This window comes from Pseudophryne corroboree, chromosome 3 (assembly GCF_028390025.1).
Source record: "Pseudophryne corroboree isolate aPseCor3 chromosome 3, aPseCor3.hap2, whole genome shotgun sequence".
NCBI classification, from domain to species: domain Eukaryota; kingdom Metazoa; phylum Chordata; class Amphibia; order Anura; family Myobatrachidae; genus Pseudophryne; species Pseudophryne corroboree.
Window position 1 is genome coordinate 345,643,524 of NC_086446.1, and position 17,731 is coordinate 345,661,254.

Below are 17,731 nucleotides of genomic sequence, written 5' to 3' on the forward strand. Positions count from 1 at the left end.
CAGTTAACAGTATGAAATATAACTGAGCCTCTCAACAGATGGCTCAACAATAACCCTTTAGTTAGGCAATAACTATAAACAAGTATTGCAGACAATCCGCACTTGGGATGGGCGCCCAGCATCCACTACGGACTACGAGAAATAGATTTACCGGTGAGTAAAATCTTATTTTCTCTGACGTCCTAAGTGGATGCTGGGACTCCGTAAGGACCATGGGGATTATACCAAAGCTCCCAAACGGGCGGGAGAGTGCGGATGACTCTGCAGCACCGAAATGAGCAAACTCTAGGTCCTCCTCAGCCAGGGTATCAAACTTGTAGACTCTTACAAAATGTTTTAACCCGACCAAGTAACAGCTCGGCAAAGTTGTAAAGCCGAGACCCCTCGGGCAGCCGCCCAAGAAGAGCCCACTTTCCTCGTGGAATGGGCTTTTACAGATTTAGGGTGCGGCAGTCCAGCCGCAGAATGTGCAAGTTGAATCGTGCTACAGATCCAGCGAGCAATCGTCTGCTTAGAAGCAGGAGCACCCAGCTTGTTGGGTGCATACAGGAGAAATAGCGAGTCAGTTTTCCTGACTCCAGCTGTCCTGGAAACATATACTTTTCAGGGCCCTGACTACGTCCAGTAACTTGGAATCCTCCAAGTCCCAAGTAGCCGCAGGCACCACAATAGGTTGGTTCACATGAAAAACTGATACCACCTTAGGAAGGAATTGGGAACGAGTCCTCAATTCAGCCTTATCCATATAAAATACAGATAAGGGCTTTTGTATGACAAAGCCGCCAATTCTGATACACGCCTGGCCGACGCCAAGGCCCACAGAATGACCACTTTCCACGTGAGGTATTATAGCTCCACAGATTTAAGTGGCTCAACCCAATGCGACTTCAGGAAATCCAACACCACGTTGAGATCCCACGGTGCCACTGGAGGCACAAACGGGGGCTGACTATGCAGCACTCCCTTAACAAAAGTCTGAACTTCAGGCAGTGAAGCCAGTTCAATTTTGGAAGAAAATCGATAGAGCCGAAATCTGGACCTTAATGGAACCCAATTTTAGGCCCATAGTCACCTCTGACTGTAGGAAGTGCAGAAATCGAACTAGCTGAAAGCTCTCCTTTGGGGCCTTCCTGGCCTCACAGTACGCAACATATTTCCGCTATATGCGGTGATAATGGTTTGCGTTCACATCTTTCCTAGCTTTAAATAGCGTAGGGATAACTTCCTCAGGAATTCCCTTTTCCTTCAGGATCCGGCGTTCAACCGCCATGCCGTCAACGCAGCAACGGTACGTCTTGGAACAGACAGGCCCCCTGCTGCAGCAGGTCCTGTCTGAGCGGCAGAGGCCATGGGTCCTCTGAGACCATTTCTTGGAGTTCTGGTTACCAAGCTTTTCTTGGCCAACCCGGAACAATGATATAGTTCTTACTCCTCTCCTTCTTATTATTCTTATTACCCTGGGTAAGAGAGGCAGAGAAGGGAACACATACACCGACTGGTACACCCACGGTGTTACCAGAGCGTCCACAGCTATCGCCTGAGGGTCCTTGACCTGGCGCAATATCTTTGTAACTTATAGTTGAGGCGGGACGCCATCATGTCCACCTGTGGCCTTTCCCAACGGTGTACAATCATTTGGAAGACTTCTGGATGAAGTCCCCACTCTCCCGGGTGGAGGTCGTGTCATCTGAGAAAGTCTGCTTCTCAGTTGTCCACTCCGGGAATGAACACTGCTGACAGTGCTAACACATGATTTTCCGCCCATCGGAGAATCCTTGTGGCTTCTGCCATCGCCATCCTGCTTCTTGTGCCGCCCTGTCGGTTTACATGAGCGACCGCCGTGATGTTGTCTGACTGGATCAGCACCGGCCGGTGTTGAAGCAGGGGTCTAGCCTGACTTAGGGCATTGTAAATGGCCCTTAGTTCCAGAATATTTATGTGTAGGGAAGTCTCCTGACTTTTCCATAGCCCTTGGAAGTTTCTTCCCTGTGTGACTGCCCCCCAGCCTCGAAGGCTGGCATCCGTGGTCACCAGGACCCAGTCCTGTATGCCGAATCTGCGGCCCCCTAGAAGATGAGCACTCTGCAGCCACCACAACAGCGACACCCTGGCCCTTGGAGACAGGGTTATCCGCCGATGCATCTGAAGATGCGACCCGGACCACTTGTCCAACAGATCCCACTGGAAAATCCTTGCATGGGACCTGGCGAATGGCATTTCTTCGTAAGAAGCTACCATCTTTCCCAGGGCTCGCGTGCATTGATGCACCGACACCTGTATTTGTATTAGGAGGTCTCTGTCTAGAGACGACAACTCCTTGGACTTCTCCACCGGGAGAAACCATTTTATCCTGTTCTGTGTCCAGAACCATACCTAGGAACAGTAGACGCGTCGTAGGAACCAGCTGCGACTTTGGAATATTCAGAATCCAGCCGTGCTGTTGTAGCACTTCCCGAGATAGTGCTACTCCGACGAACAACTGCTCCCTGAACCTCGCCTTTATAAGGAGATCGTCCAAGTACGGGATAATTATTTCGGCCATTACCTTGGTAAATACCTCGGTGCCGGGGACAGACCAACGGCAACGTCTGGAATTGGTAATGACAATCCTGTACCACAATTTTGAGGTACTCCTGGTGAAGAGGGTAAATAGGGACATGCAGGTAAGCATCCTTGATGTCCAGTGATACCCTGAAATTCTCCAGGCTTGCAATAATCGCCCTGAGCGATTCCATTTTGAACTTGAACCTTCGTATATAAGTGTTCAAGGCTTTCAATTTTAGAATGGGTCTCACCGAACCGTCTGGTTTCGGTACCACAACATTTTGGAATAGTAACCCCGGCCTTGTTGAAGGAGGGGTACCTTGATTTCACCTGCTGGAAGTACAGCTTGTGAATTGCCGCCAGTACTACCTTTCTCCGAGGGCAGCAGGCAAGGCTGATGTGAGGTAACGGCGAGGGGGAGTCGCCTCGAACTCCAGCCTGTATCCCTGTGATACTATTTGCAGAACCTAGGGATCCACCTGTGGGCAAGCCCACTGGTCCCTGAAGTTCCCGAGACGCGCCCCTACCGCACCTGTCTCCACCTGTGGAGCCCCAGCGTCATGCGGTGGACTCAGAGGAAGCGGGGGAAGATTTTTGATCCTGGGAACTGGCTGCTGGTGCAGCTGTTTCCTTCTTCCCTTGTCTCTGTGCAGAAAGGAAGCGCCTTTGACCCGCTTGCTTTTCTGAAGCCAAAAGGACTGTACCTGAAAATACGGTGCTTTCTTAGGCTGTGAGGAAACCTGAGGTAAAAAAATTTCTTCCCAGCTGTTGCTGTGGATACGAGGTCCCAGAGACCATCCCCAAACAATTCCTCACCCTTATAAGGCAGAATCTCCATGTGCCTTTTACAGGCAGCATCACCTGTCCACTGCCGGGTTTCTAATACCCTCCTGGCAGAATGGACATTGCATTAATTCTGGATGCCAGCCGGCAAATATCCCTCTGTGCATCCTTTTTTAATATGCTCTATATTAGCAAAATATTATCCCTGTCTTAGAGTATTAATATTATCTGACAGGGTATCAGACCACGCTGCAGCAGCACTATTTATGCTGAGGCAATTGCAGGTCTCAGTATATTACCGGAGTGTGTATATACAGACTTCAGGATAGCCTCCTGCTTTTTATCAGCAGGTTCCTTCAAGGTGGCCGTATCCTAAGACGGCAGTGCCACCTTTTTTGACAAACGTGTGAGCGTCTTATCCACCCTAAGGGATATCTCCCAACGTGACCTATCCTCTGGCGGGAAAGGGTACGCCATCAGTAACTTTTTAGAAATTACCAGTTTCTTATCGGGGGAACCCACGCTTCTTTACACACTTCAATCATTCATCTGATGGGGGAACAAAACACTGGCTGCTTTTTCTCCCCAAAAATAAAACCCCTTTTATGTGGTACTTGGGTTCATGTCAGAAATGCGTAACACATTTTTCATTGCCGAGATCATGTAACGGATGTTCCTAGTGGATTGTGTATATGTCTCAACCTCGTCGACACTGGAGTCAGACTCCGTGTCGACATCTGTGTCTGCCATCTGAGGTAACGGGCGTTTTTTGAGCCCCTGATGGCCTTTGAGACGCCTGGGCAGGCGCGGGCTGAGAGGCCGGCTGTCCCACAGCTGTTACGTCATCCAGCCTTTTATGTAAGGAGTTGACATTGTCGGTTAATACCTTCCACCTATCCATCCACTCTGGTGTCAGCCCCACAGGGGGCGATATCCCATTTATCGGCCTCTGCTCCGCCTCCACGTAACCTTCCTCATCCAACATGTCGACACAGCCGTACCGACACACCGCACACACACAGGGAATGCTCTGACTGAGGACAGGACCCCACAAAGTCCTTTGGGGAGACAGAGAGAGAGTATGCCAGCACACACCAGAGCGCTATATAATGCAGGGATTAACACTATAACTGAGTGATTTTTCCCCCAATAGCTGCTTGTATACATATATTGCGCCTAAATTTAGTGCCCCCCCTCTCTTTTTAACCCTTTGAGCCTGAAAACTACAGGGGAGAGCCTGGGGAGCTGTCTTCCAGCTGCACTGTGAAGAAAAAATGGCGCCAGTGTGCTGAGGGAGAAGCCCCGCCCCTTTTTCGGCTGACTTTCTCCCGCTTTTTCTGGAATACTGGCAGGGGTAATTTTACATCTATATAGCCTCTAGGACTATATATGATGTAGATTTGCCAGCCAAGGTGTCATATATTGCCCTCAGGGTGCCCCCCCCCCAGCGCCCTGCACCCATCAGTGACCGGAGTGTGAGGTGTACACGAGGAGCAATGGCGCACAGCTGCAGTGCTGTGCGCTACCTTGGTGAAGACCGAAGTCTTCTGCCGCCGATTTTCCGGACCTCTTCGTGCTTCTGGCTCTGTAAGGGGGACGGCGGCGCGGCTCCGGGAACGAACACCAAGGTCGGGTCCTGCGGTCGATCCCTCTGGAGCTAATGGTGTCCAGTAGCCTAAGAAGCCCAAACTACCACCTGTTCGGTAGGTTCGCTTCTTCTCCCCTTAGTCCCTCGCTGCAGTGAGTCTGTTGCCAGCAGATCTCACTGTAAAATAAAAAACCTAAATATACTTTCTTTCTAGGAGCTCAGGAGAGCCCCTAGTGTGCATCCAGCTCAGCCGGGCACAAGAATCTAACTGAGGTCTGGAGGAGGGTCTTAGTGGGAGGAGCCAGTGCACACCAGGTAGTCCTAAAGCTTTCTTTAGTTGTGCCCAGTCTCCTGCGGAGCCGCTAATCCCCATGGTCCTTACGGAGTCCCAGCATCCACTTAGGACGTCAGAGAAATATATATATTGTATTTCTTTGTTAAAAATTAGAGTGGGTACTGGTTCACACAAAGATATGGCCAAGCTCTTTGCATGTATTCTTTTTTCTTTCCTTCCAAATATGAGCACTTTAAGTATTTTTATTCATCACTTTAGGAACACAAAATATGACACCATTAATTAGGTGGTACAAAAATACAACTAAAAGAAGAAAGGGAGTAGGTGAGTTGGTGGACTTCAAGGGACTAATCTCAGAGAAAATACAATACAAATACACAAAATAAGTATCTCCTATATATTTGTCTAAATCTGTGACTCTGTGCCCGTAACGCTGGGTGGAGTCACAGCGGTGGGCGGAGTCAGCAAGTCTCTGCTCCTGTTGCCTGTTTGCCTGTCCATCTCTCTCTCTCCCCTCCCCCCAACCATCAGCAGCTCTGATTCCCCGGCCGCGGCGCCGGCCCAACAACAACGGGTGATGCCGCCCCCGGCATACACATTAGGAGGGACGGGTGGCGCAGGAGAAGGCTCTCATAGCCCTCCCTGCCCCGCGTACACACACCCGCCGCCTCCTCCGCACAAATCCCGCTGTCAGCTCTCCTGCTGTGACAGGAGGCGAGTGCTGCAGTGACGTCATCTCCTGCAGCACTCGCCTCCTGTCACACAGCCGCCACACACACTCCAGTCTCCGGGGGCTGCCAGTATCTACAGGCAAGCTGGAAACACCCCCGGAGCGAGAGAGAACAGACCCGCGAGGCCACGCCCCTTTCACAGCAGGCCACGCCCCCTTTTCGGCCGCAGGGGGGGGGAGATGTGTGTAACAGTAATGCTGAAATGGACCACTGTACTGTTTACCAGCCTGCAGCAGCCACCCACAGCCCCAACGGTGAGTCCCTCCGGCCATCCTACCCACTGTTTCTATGTCTGCTCGCCACTTTACACAAGTCTCCTCTTCTGGTGCCCTCCCCCTCCACTACTTTCCCCCCTCTCTTCATCAGCTTCCTCACTGGGGACCCTCCCTGCCGACCCTCGTCTCTATATCCCCTACCTACCACCCCGCGTCTCTCTATCCCCTCCCTACCGCCCCGCGTCTCTCTATCCCCTCCCTACCGCCCCGCGTCTCTATATCCCCTCCCTACCGCCCCGCGTCTCTCTATCCCCTCCCTACCGCCTCGCGTCTCTCTATCCCCTCCCTACCGCCCCGCGTCTCTATATCCCCTCCCATATCCCCTCCCAGCTGCCCCGCGTCTCTCTATCCCCTCCCAGCCGCCCCGCGTCTCTCTATCCCCTCCCTACCGCCCCGCGTCTCTATATCCCCTCCCAGCCGCCCCACGTCTCTCTATCCCCTCCCTACCATCCCGCGTCTCTCTATCCACTCCCTACCGGCCGCGTCTCTCTATCCCCTTCCTACCGCCCCGCGTCTCTATATCCCCTCCCTACCGCCCCGTGTCTCTCTATCCCCCTCCCTACAGCCTCGCGTCTCTCTATCCCCTCCCTACCGCCCCGCATCTCTATATCCCCTCCCAGCTGCCCCGCGTCTCTATATCCCCTCCCAGCCGCCCCGCGTCTCTCTATCCCCTCCCAGCCGCCCCGCGTCTCTCTATCCCCTCCCTACCGCCCCGCGTCTCTATATCCCCTCCCAGCCGCCCCGCGTCTCTCTATCCCCTCCCTACCGCCCCGCGTCTCTATATCCCCTCCCAGCCACCCCGCGTCTCTCTATCCGCTCCCTACCGCCCGCGTCTCTATATCCCCTCCCTACCGCCCGCCTCTCTCTATCCCCTCCTCCCTATGCCTCTGTATCCCCTCCCTACCGCTCTGCGTCTCTGTATCACCTCCCTACCGCCCCGTGTCTCTGTATCCCCTCCTATCGCCCCGCGTCTCTGTATCCCCTCCCTACCGCCCCGCGTCTCTCTATCCCCTCCCAGCCGCCCCGCCTCTCTGTATCCCCTCCCTATCGCCCCGGGTCTCTCTATCCCCTCCCTACCGCCCCGCGTCTCTCTATCCCCTCCCTGCCGACCCGCGTCTCTCTATCCCCTCCATACCGCCCCGCGTCTTTCTATCCCCTCCCTACCGCCCCGCGTCTCTATATATCCCCTCCCTACCGCCCTGCGTCTCTCTATCCCCTCCCTACGGCCCTGCGTCTCTCTATCCCCTCCCTGCCGCCCTGCGTCTCTCTATCCCCTCCCTACCGCCCCCCTTCTATCTATCCCCTCCCTACCGGCCCGCGTCTCTCTATCCCCTCTATCCACTCATACAAATATTGAACCGCAGCAAGGCGTGCAGGGGTTAAGGGGGCGTAGCCCCTTTCGACGGTGTGAAGAGCGCCCGTAGGGCGCGATGAAGCACCTAGTAAAGTAATAAATATTTAATACATTTTACAGAACACCTTGATTTGACCAATGACGCAAAATATGCACAGAAGTAAAACACGCAAAAAACTGCACTTATCCATCTTATTACCACACTTACAAGATTTTGGCAGTATCAAAGTAAAAAGTTGTTTCAAATTATTTTCACTACTGGAGCTTCTTCAACCAGGCACCTATCACTGAACTTGGACAAGCAAAACACTGGAAAGGCTTTACAATTTGAGAACCTTTTTAATCCTTTTAGTAAAGCGATAAACATACAGTACGCTTCAAGAAATTACCTAAACGGCTCACTCCGCACCTTACCTGGCTTGCTGTTAACTAGAGTCTGCACCTTACGAGGTAAATTAGTAGAATCACAAAGAAAAATATAGACTCTGTGACACTCTAGCTCATCCCAGCCAGCTGTAAGAATCTGGAACATAAATATAAATACAAAAATATAAGCGAATGCCCAGCAATGTGCAACTGCATATGGAAACGTTGAACTTCTCAACTAAGCAATTAATATTTTGCTTTACAATCACAATGATAGATGCATATGTACCAAGAAAAGTAATGCAAACTATGCAGAATAACACTACCTTTGCTTTCTAGAGGATAAAAGTGTGATACACAATGAGAGGCGGAAATGAGCATGTTTAGTTGCATATTCCTTACATATCTTAAAGATTTTGTTATTATTTTAAGACTTTAATCTAACACTCACATATTTATACCTTTGAATAGTCAAAAGAATGTCAGACAGCACTTGAAGAATGGATCATTGTTCCATATGAGGAACGTAAGGAGGCATAAACATGCTTGTTCAAGGTAATGCAGGAAGAATATGGGCTATATAATAATAATAATAATAATAATAATAATTTTATATAGTGCTTTTTTCCCAAAAGGACTCAAGGTGCTTTACTGAAATCATGATCAAAATACGCAGGTTTAGCCTTATAGAAAATACAGAAGACAAAGAAACCGCTTTGCTGTGTCTTGCTGAGACAATAAATCCAATAGTATAGTGTATTTAAAATGTAAGAAAAAGATAAAAATATAAAAACATCTCATAAGCACACATAACATCCCAGCAGTAATAAAGAGAACTTCATGTAGCAATATAAACTAATTGTAACAATTTAAGATTGTATTTCTTCCAGCCATGGCGTTTGCAATAAATTACTGTTCATTTGCAAATGCTCATATGTATATACCAGTTGTTACTGTAAGAACAGCCTCTCCAAAATGTAATTTTTTTATTCTCATATGGTACCGTATTAAGGACCTAATTCAGAGTTGATCGCAGCAGCAAATTTGTTAGCAGTTGGGCAAAACCATGTGCACTGCAGGGGGGGCTGATATAACATGTGCAGAGAGAGTTAAGGTGGGTACACAACAGTAGATATATCTGCAGATCAATTGATCTGCAGATATATCTATGTACGGATCGGGCAGTGTGCTGTGCATACACACTGCCTGATCCGTCGGGGGACGGACGTCATGAACTGGGCGGGCGGGCGCCCGCCCAGTTCACCTGTCAATCACCGCCGGCCGCCGCATGTGTACGGGCGGTCGGACGACCGCCCCGTACACACACAGCGACGCGCCAATATATCGTTAGATATATTGGCCGTCGGCTGTGCTGCGCAGCCGACGCGATACGTCTGTGAACGACGGAGTTCACAGACGTATCGCCCGTACACACTGGCCGACGATCCCGCGATGTATCGGCCGTTCAAGAGAACGGCCGATATATCGACCAGTGTGTACGGGCCTTTAGATTTGGGTGGGGTGTGTTCAAACTAAAATCTAAATTGCAGTGTAAAAATAAAGCAGTTATTATTTACCCTGCACAGAAACAAAATAATCCACCCAAATCTAACTCTCTCTGCACATGTTATATCTGCCCCACCTGCAGTGGACATGGTTTTGCCCAACTGCTAACAAATTTACTGCTGCGATCAATTCTGAATTACCCCCTAAGTTGAGTCTTTATAAGACTCCAGTATAGCAATGTAAGTATATAATAATATGTAGACCCACTTGTATCGCTCTAATTCTCACTCCAGCTACACTAGGAGATGAAAATGCTCAGCCAGCGAAAGTCTCATTGTCTGCCATTACATACCATCACAGCGTATAGTGCAAAAAGGACCTCTGGGTCACCCCAATATAAGTCCTGTGTCACCTAACGACAGCTTTCTAGCAGTAAGCTGTGCTGACCTATAATTAACCTGGATGTCTCGGTTTCAAGCAGCAAATTAGTAGCCCACAGCAGCTCCAGGGATCACACAGCAAACAGGTTTTCAGCTGATTGCAGAGGTTGTCACAGAGTTGGGTATTGTTAATTAGTCTAGTGTGGCAACTTGTAAATACTTGGAGTGAGATCACTGTGACAAAGAAGCTGGAAAAAGGCCACAGAGGTGAACAACATGCATTGCTCCTCCCTACATGTATTACTTCTTTACCACGGTGATCTGACCAGTAACATTATGGCAGTGGCATTTGGGTGCTGGGTGCCCCACCTGTATAGCCTTGTGGGAGATCCACCTCTGACCCACGGCCACAATATCCAGCAGGAGGGATGATGTGCTATCAGTGCAGTTGTTCGATCAAGGCGGGGAGGGAGGGGGGCTTGGGTGCCCTCAGCACCGCTGTCCAGCAGGGGTGGTTATCGCCAGTGGGCTGTTAAAATCCTGGGGCCCCTCAACAACTGCCCATTATCCCCAATGGAAGAGAAAGTCCTGGTAACAGTGTGTAAGCTAAGCAAGACAGGGAAGACATATAAGGCAGAACTCCAGACTACAGCGGCACTTAGGTGTAGGATGAGGCCATTCATGCCGATGCCCTCTTGTGTGACTTTACAGAATATATACACATAGAGTATATTCACAATTTCACAACCATAAATTCTTCTCCCATCTGTTGGTCTTAATTTATATGTTTCTTTGTCTATTTTTTGTTTGGGTCTTGGAAATATTACATGTCTGCAACATAACCATTTAGCCCAACCGCTGGCACTAGAAAAGTTCCTTTCAACCCAAACTTATAATAGCTTTTTGACATCTTGGCTGTCATGTGTAGACAATTAAACTCTCGATTAGAGGAAACATTTAACCTTCTTTAGCATGCATGGCAACAGCCAGCTGATTTTTTTAGCATGTGTCCAATTTCTCAAATTCTCATTTAGAACTATATTCTAGCTTTCGCCAGGCACTCTCACTCTCAGGCTTTCCCCAATATCCTTTAATATTCTTGAAACATTGGGAAAGCATGTCATTCTTTTTCCATAAAAATCTGTTGTTTAGTTTTTTTAACAACTGTGGGGGTCATTCCGAGTTGATCGCTAGCAGATTTTGCTCGCTGCGCAGCGATCAGGCAAAAAAAAATCATCACTTCAGCGCATGCGGCACAATGCGCACGCGTGTCGTTCTATTACAATGAACAATGTAGTTTCACACAAGGTCTAGCAAAGCTTTTCAGTCGCACTTCTGGCCGCAGAGTAATTGACAGGAAGAGGGCGTTTCTGGGTGTCAACTGACCGTTTTCAGGGAGTGTTAGAAAAAACACAGGCGAACGCAGGGCGTGTTCGTGACGTCAAAACAGGAACTGAACACTCTGAAGTGATCGCAAGCGCTGAGTAGGTCTGAAGCTACTCTGAAACTGTACAAAATTATTTTGTAGCCGCACTGCGATCCTTTCGTTTGCACTTCTGCTAACCTAAAATACACTCCCAGTGGGAGGCGGCATAGCGTTTGCACGGCTGCTAAAAACTGCTAGCGAGCGAACAACTCGGAATGACCACCTGTATCTTTAGGGGAAATACAATAGAAGCTAAGTTGTGCATTATAATATATGGGTTATTCAGGCAAACCCAATAGAAATGTGAACAAAACAAATATGAGCAAGATTTTCCCCACAATATCTCACAAGGATCCAAAGGATCTCACACTTATTGACTCGCCCTTTCCACTCTTGTTTGCTCTTCTTCTGCTCTCTTTTTGGTTATTGCAACCTTAATCCAACATCCATGACTAGAGGTAAAGAGACCATAAACCTATTTCCTCCATAAAATAGGAAATGTATATGTCATTATAAAAGCTATCATGGTCATTCTTCTTACTGCCCACTTTTGAATATCTTCATACACCTTGTCATGCCCAGAGGCATTCTTCTGCACAAGAACTTGCTTCCTACTTGCTTCCTACTTCAAGGATAAGATTGATAAAATCCGAGATGAAATGGTATGCTCTAACTCAGCCAGTGACCTGCTCAATTCCCTACCTGAACCCTCTGGCACTTTCTCGTCATTTGATCCCACAAGTGAAGATGAAATATCAACACTCTTTTCATCCTCCTACTCCACTACCTCTCCACTTGATCCTATACCCACACAAGTCAGTAAAACGTTTTCTCCTGTGCTTATCCCAACCTTAACTAAAATCTGTAATCTCTCTCTCTCTCTCTCTCTCTCTCTACTGGTACCTTTCCTTCTCTGTTTAAACATGCAGTGATTACTCCCATTCTAAAAACACAACAATGACCCAACCCAAACACACTCTCTAACTACTATCCCATTTCTCAGCTACCATGTCCCTCCAAGCTACTTGAGAGACTTGCCTACACTTGCCATACACACTTTCTTAACTCCCACAACTTATTGGACCCACTTCAGTCAGGCTTTCGTGCACAACACTCCACAGAGACGGCACTGACCAAAGTAGTGAATGATCTAGTCACTGCTAGATCGAAAGGCCATTACACACTACTTATTATTCTAGATCTCTCTGCTGCTTTTGACACTGTTGACTACTCTTTTCTCATACAAACACTACAATCCCTAGGTCTTCAGGACACAGCCCTTACTTGGTTCTCATCCTACCTATCTAATCGCTCTTTCAGTGTTCACTTCTCTGATTCTACCTCTTCTTCTCTACCTCTATCAGTTGGAGTACCGCAAGGCTCAGTCTTGGGTCCTCTGCAGTTCTCAATCTATACCTCATATCTTGGTAAACTAATCAGCTCCTTCGGATTTCAGTATCATTTGTACGCTGATGATACTCAAATCTACCTATCCTCCCCAGATTTATCACCATCTGTATTGGCTCGTGCCACTGGATGCCTGTCTGCCATTTCATCTTGAATGTCATCTCGTCACCTCAAACTCAACATTTCCAACACAGAATTATTTTCCCACCAGCCAAGAGTAGTTACCAACCTGATATCTCCATAACTGTTGACAATGTGACTATCTACCCTACCCCACAAGTTCGCTGCCTAGGTGTCATCCTTGACTCTGAACTGTCCTTTGTTCCACACATTCAATCTGTCTCTAAATCATGTTACATGCACCTAAAAAAACATATCCAAAATACGCCCTTATCTTACACAAGACACTGCAAAAACTTTAATCCATGCACTCATCATCTCCCGCATTGATTATTGTAATAGTCTCCTTACTGGTCTTCCCAAGCATAGGCTCTCACCATTACAATCCATTTTAAATGCAGCTGTCAGACTAATCTTCCTCGCTAGATGTTCTTCGTCTGCTGATCCGTTCTGTCAGTCCCTCCATTGGTTACGGGTATTCTACCGTGTTAAATATAAAATACTTTTACTTACATACAAGGCTAGTAACCAAACTGCACCATCATACATCTCCTCACTCATCTCAAAATATCTCCCTACCAGACCTCTCTGCTCTGCGCAAGATCTGCGTCTCTCATCCACATGTATTACCTGTTCCCACTCAAAATTACAGGACTTTACCCGGGCTTCACCCACTCTGTGGAATGTCCTCCCACGCACAATAAGACTCTAGTCTCCAAACCTTTAAACGTTCCCTAAAAACTAATCTCTTCAGACAAACCTACCAAATTCCAGACCCAACCAAATAACCTTCAATGCTTCCCTTTCCAGTTACATCATCTCTGTACAGTCCACATATCCTCACATATTTTGTCTTCCAACATGCTGGGTGATCATATCATACAACCCATTAAGAACCTAGCAATCTGGTGGACCATTATGCAACAGGTAGCATCTATCCTTGTGTATCAATGCCTATTTCCCTATAGACTGGAAGCTTGCAAGCATGGCGTTACTACCTATATGTCTGTCTGTCTTTGCCCAGTTTTGTTCTATAACTGTTGTTCTAATTGTAAAACGCAACGGAATATGCAGCGCTATATAAGAAACTGCTAATAAATGAAATAAATAAATTCTGCAGTGCTTTCTCCTACCCCCGCAGGGTGCATTTCTTTCTACAATTCTTCAGGCTTTATTTTTTTAAATTCTACCAAAATGAAAAATCATCATCAGAATCAGCATCATATTTTGAATGTCTTTGCAATCAAGATTTTTCTGTGGTAGTTCCCATTGCAGTGGTGCTCATTGCAATATATATGAACAAGAGCACCTCTCTCCCTCAATCTCATCTTCTCAGAGTTGTTGTCTGGTGATTGATGAAGTAGTCATTGTACCAAATTCAAACAGGCACTTGTGTGTATTTAAAGAGCACTCTTAGTATTTCCACAAGCACTTAGCTGGTGTTAACTCATTCTACGTAAGGGGTAGATTTACTAAAGTTTCTAAAAACGAAAAGTGTAGGTATTGCTTGCAGCAATCAATCTGATTCTAGTTATCATTTCTCTATTGAATTCTACAAAGTGATAGAATCTAATTGGTTGCTATGGGCAACACCACCACTTAAAGGGATATAGTCCATATGTTAACAACAAAAATCTGTTGACAGTTAAAATATAGACACAGTCAAAATGTTGACAACCTAAAAAGGTCAATATGGACATGAGGTTGTCATGGTCCTTAACATGCAGACACAGTCGAAATGGCAATAATCAAAATGTCAACAATCAAAATGTAGACACAGTCAAAATAATAATAATAATAATAATAATAATAATAATAATAATAATCAGAATTTTATTTATATAGTGCTCTTTCTCCAACAGACAGTTTGAACACAATACAGCAATTAAGATTTTTAGAATAGAAACTATGAGCATAATAGGAGATAAGATATGCATGAAAATACAGAGACCATTGAGATAATACAAAGGGTGTGGCAGCCATTTTGGGTCATCAATTACTAGGATTATTCATCCCACCCCCCGAAGGATCTAGGTGAGGAAGCCATTTTAGGCACACTCAATAGGATTACACTGAGCAAAAATAAGATTTTACTTACCGGTAAATCTATTTCTTGTAGTCCGTAGTGGATGCTGGGGACTCCGTAAGGACCATGGGGATAGACGGGCTCCGCAGGAGACATGGGCACTTTAAGAAAGAATTTAGGTTCTGGTGTGCACTGGCTCCTCCCTCTATGCCTCTCCTCCAGACCTCAGTTAGAGAAACTGTGCCCAGAAGAGCTGACAGTACAAGGAAAGGATTTTGGTAATCCAGGGCAAGATTAATACCAGCCACACCAATCACACCGTATAACAATTGATAACGACCAGTTAACAGTATGACAAATAACAGAGCATCTGGTCAAACCCTGATGCAACCATAACTTAACCCTTATTGAAGCAATAACTATATACAAGTATTGCAGAAGAAGTCCGCACTTGGGACGGGCGCCCAGCATCCACTACGGACTACGAGAAATAGATTTACCGGTAAGTAAAATCTTATTTTCTCTAACGTCCTAGTGGATGCTGGGGACTCCGTAAGGACCATGGGGATTATACCAAAGCTCCCAAACGGGCGGGAGAGTGCGGATGACTCTGCAGCACCGATTGAGCAAACACGAGATCCTCCTCAGCCAGGGTATCAAACTTGTAGAACTTTGCAAAAGTGTTTGAACCTGACCAAGTAGCCGCTCGGCAAAGCTGTAATGCCGAGACCCCTCGGGCAGCCGCCCAAGAAGAGCCCATCTTCCTAGTGGAATGGGCCTTAACCGATTTTGGCAGCGGCAATCCAGCCGCAGAATGAGCCTGCTGAATCGTATTACAGATCCAGCGAGCAATAGTTTGCTTTGAAGCAGGAGCACCAAGCTTGTTGGAAGCATACAGGATAAACAACGACTCTGTTTTCCTGACCCTAGCCGTTCTGGCTACATAAACCTTCAAAGCCCTGACCACATCAAGTAACTCGGAATCCTCCAAGTCAGTAGTAGCCACAGGCACCACAATAGGTTGGTTTATATGAAAGGATGAAACCACTTTTGGCAGAAATTGTGGACGGGTCCGCAATTCTGCTCTATCCGCATGGAAAAACAGATAGGGGCTTTTATGTGACAAAGCCGCCAACTCTGACACACGCCTAGCCGAAGCCAAAGCTAATAGCATGACCACCTTCCACGTGAGATATTTCAACTCCACCGTTTTGAGTGGTTCAAACCAGTGGGATTTCAGGAAACTCAACACCACATTAAGATACCAAGGTGCCACTGGAGGCAAAAAAAGGGGGCTGAATATGCAGCACTCCCTTTACAAACGTCTGAACTTCAGGTAGAAAAGCCAACTCCTTTTGAAAGAAAATGGATAGGGCCGAAATCTGGACCTTAATGGAACCCAATTTTAGGCCCAAATTCCCTCCGGACTGTAGGAAGTGAAGGAAACGGCCCAGCTGGAACTCCTCCGTAGGAGCATTCCTGGCCTCACACCAAGCAACATATTTTCGCCATATACGGTGATAATGATGAGCTGTCACGTCCTTCCTAGCATTTATCAGCGTAGGAATGACCTCATCCGGAATGCCTTTCTCTGCTAGGATCAGGCGTTCAACCGCCATGCCGTAAGTCTTGGAACAGACAGGGCCCCTGTTGCAACAAGTCCTGTCTTAGAGGAAGAGGCCACGGGTCCTCTGTGAGCATTTCTTGCAGATCTGGATACCAAGTCCTTCGTGGCCAATCTGGAACAATGAGTATTGTTCTCACTCCTCTTTTTCTTATTATCCTCAGCGCCTTGGGTATGAGAGGAAGAGGAGGAAATACATAGACCGACTGGAACACCCACGGTGTCACCAGGGCGTCTACAGCTATCGCCTGAGGGTCTCTTGACCTTGCGCAATACCTCTGTAGCTTTTCGTTGAGGCGGGATGCCATCATGTCCACCTGTGGCAGTTCCCACTGACTTGTAATCTGTGCGAAGACTTCCTGATGAAGTCCCCACTCTCCCGGGTGGAGGTCGTGTCTGCTGAGGAAGTCTGCTTCCCAGTTGTCCACACCCGGGATGAACACTGCTGACAGTGCGCTTACGTGATTCTCCGCCCAGCTAAGAATTCTGGTGGCTTCCGCCATCGCCACTCTGCTCCTTGTGCCGCCTTGGCGGTTTACATGAGCCACTGCGGTGATGTTGTCTGACTGAATCAAAACCAGTTGGTCGCGAAGCAGGGTCTCCGCTTGACGTAGGGCGTTGTATATGGCCCTCAGTTCCAGGATGTTGATGTGAAGGCAAGTCTCTTGACTTGACCACAGACCTTGGAAATTTCTTCCCTGTGTGACTGCCCCTCAACCTCGGAGGCTTGCGTCCGTGGTCACCAGGACCCAGTCCTGAATGCCGAATCTGCGGCCCTCGAGAAGGTGAGCGCTCTGCAGTCACCACAGGAGTGACACCCTGGCCCTGGGGGATAGGGTGATTAACCGATGCATCTGAAGATGTGATCCGGACCACTTGTCCAGTAAGTCCCATTGAAAAGTCCTAGCATGGAACCTTCCGAAGGGAATGGCCTCGTATGATGCCACCATCTTTCCCAGGACACGAGTGCAGTGATGCACTGACACCTGTTTTGGTTTTAATAGGTTCCTGACCAGTGTCATGAGTTCCTGAGCTTTCTCCATCGGGAGATAAACCCTTTTCTGGTCTGTGTCTAGAATCATGCCCAGGAAAGGCAGACGAGTCGTAGGAACCAACTGCGACTTTGGAATATTTCGAATCTAGCCGTGTTGCCGTAACACTTCCAGAGAAAGTGCTACGGTGATCAGCAACTGCTCTCTTGATCTCGCTTTTACCAGGAGATCGTCCAAGTATGGGATAATTGTGACTCCTTGCTTCCGCAGGAGTACCATCATTTCCGCCATTACCTTGGTAAATATTCTCGGTG

The 17,731-nt window shown here is 47.7% G+C and overlaps 1 protein-coding gene across 5 annotated transcripts in view; it reads right to left on the minus strand.

Annotated features, from left to right (window-relative positions):
- Positions 1-17,731, minus strand: part of FBXO47 (F-box protein 47) — an 873,621-nt gene that overhangs the window by 295,481 nt on the left and 560,409 nt on the right. For all 5 annotated transcript variants that reach the window (XM_063959707.1, XM_063959704.1, XM_063959709.1 and 2 more), the window contains exon 6: positions 7,985-8,093. In XM_063959707.1, the coding sequence (XP_063815777.1) occupies positions 7,985-8,093 (109 nt within the window). The remainder of the gene's footprint in view (positions 1-7,984; positions 8,094-17,731) is intronic.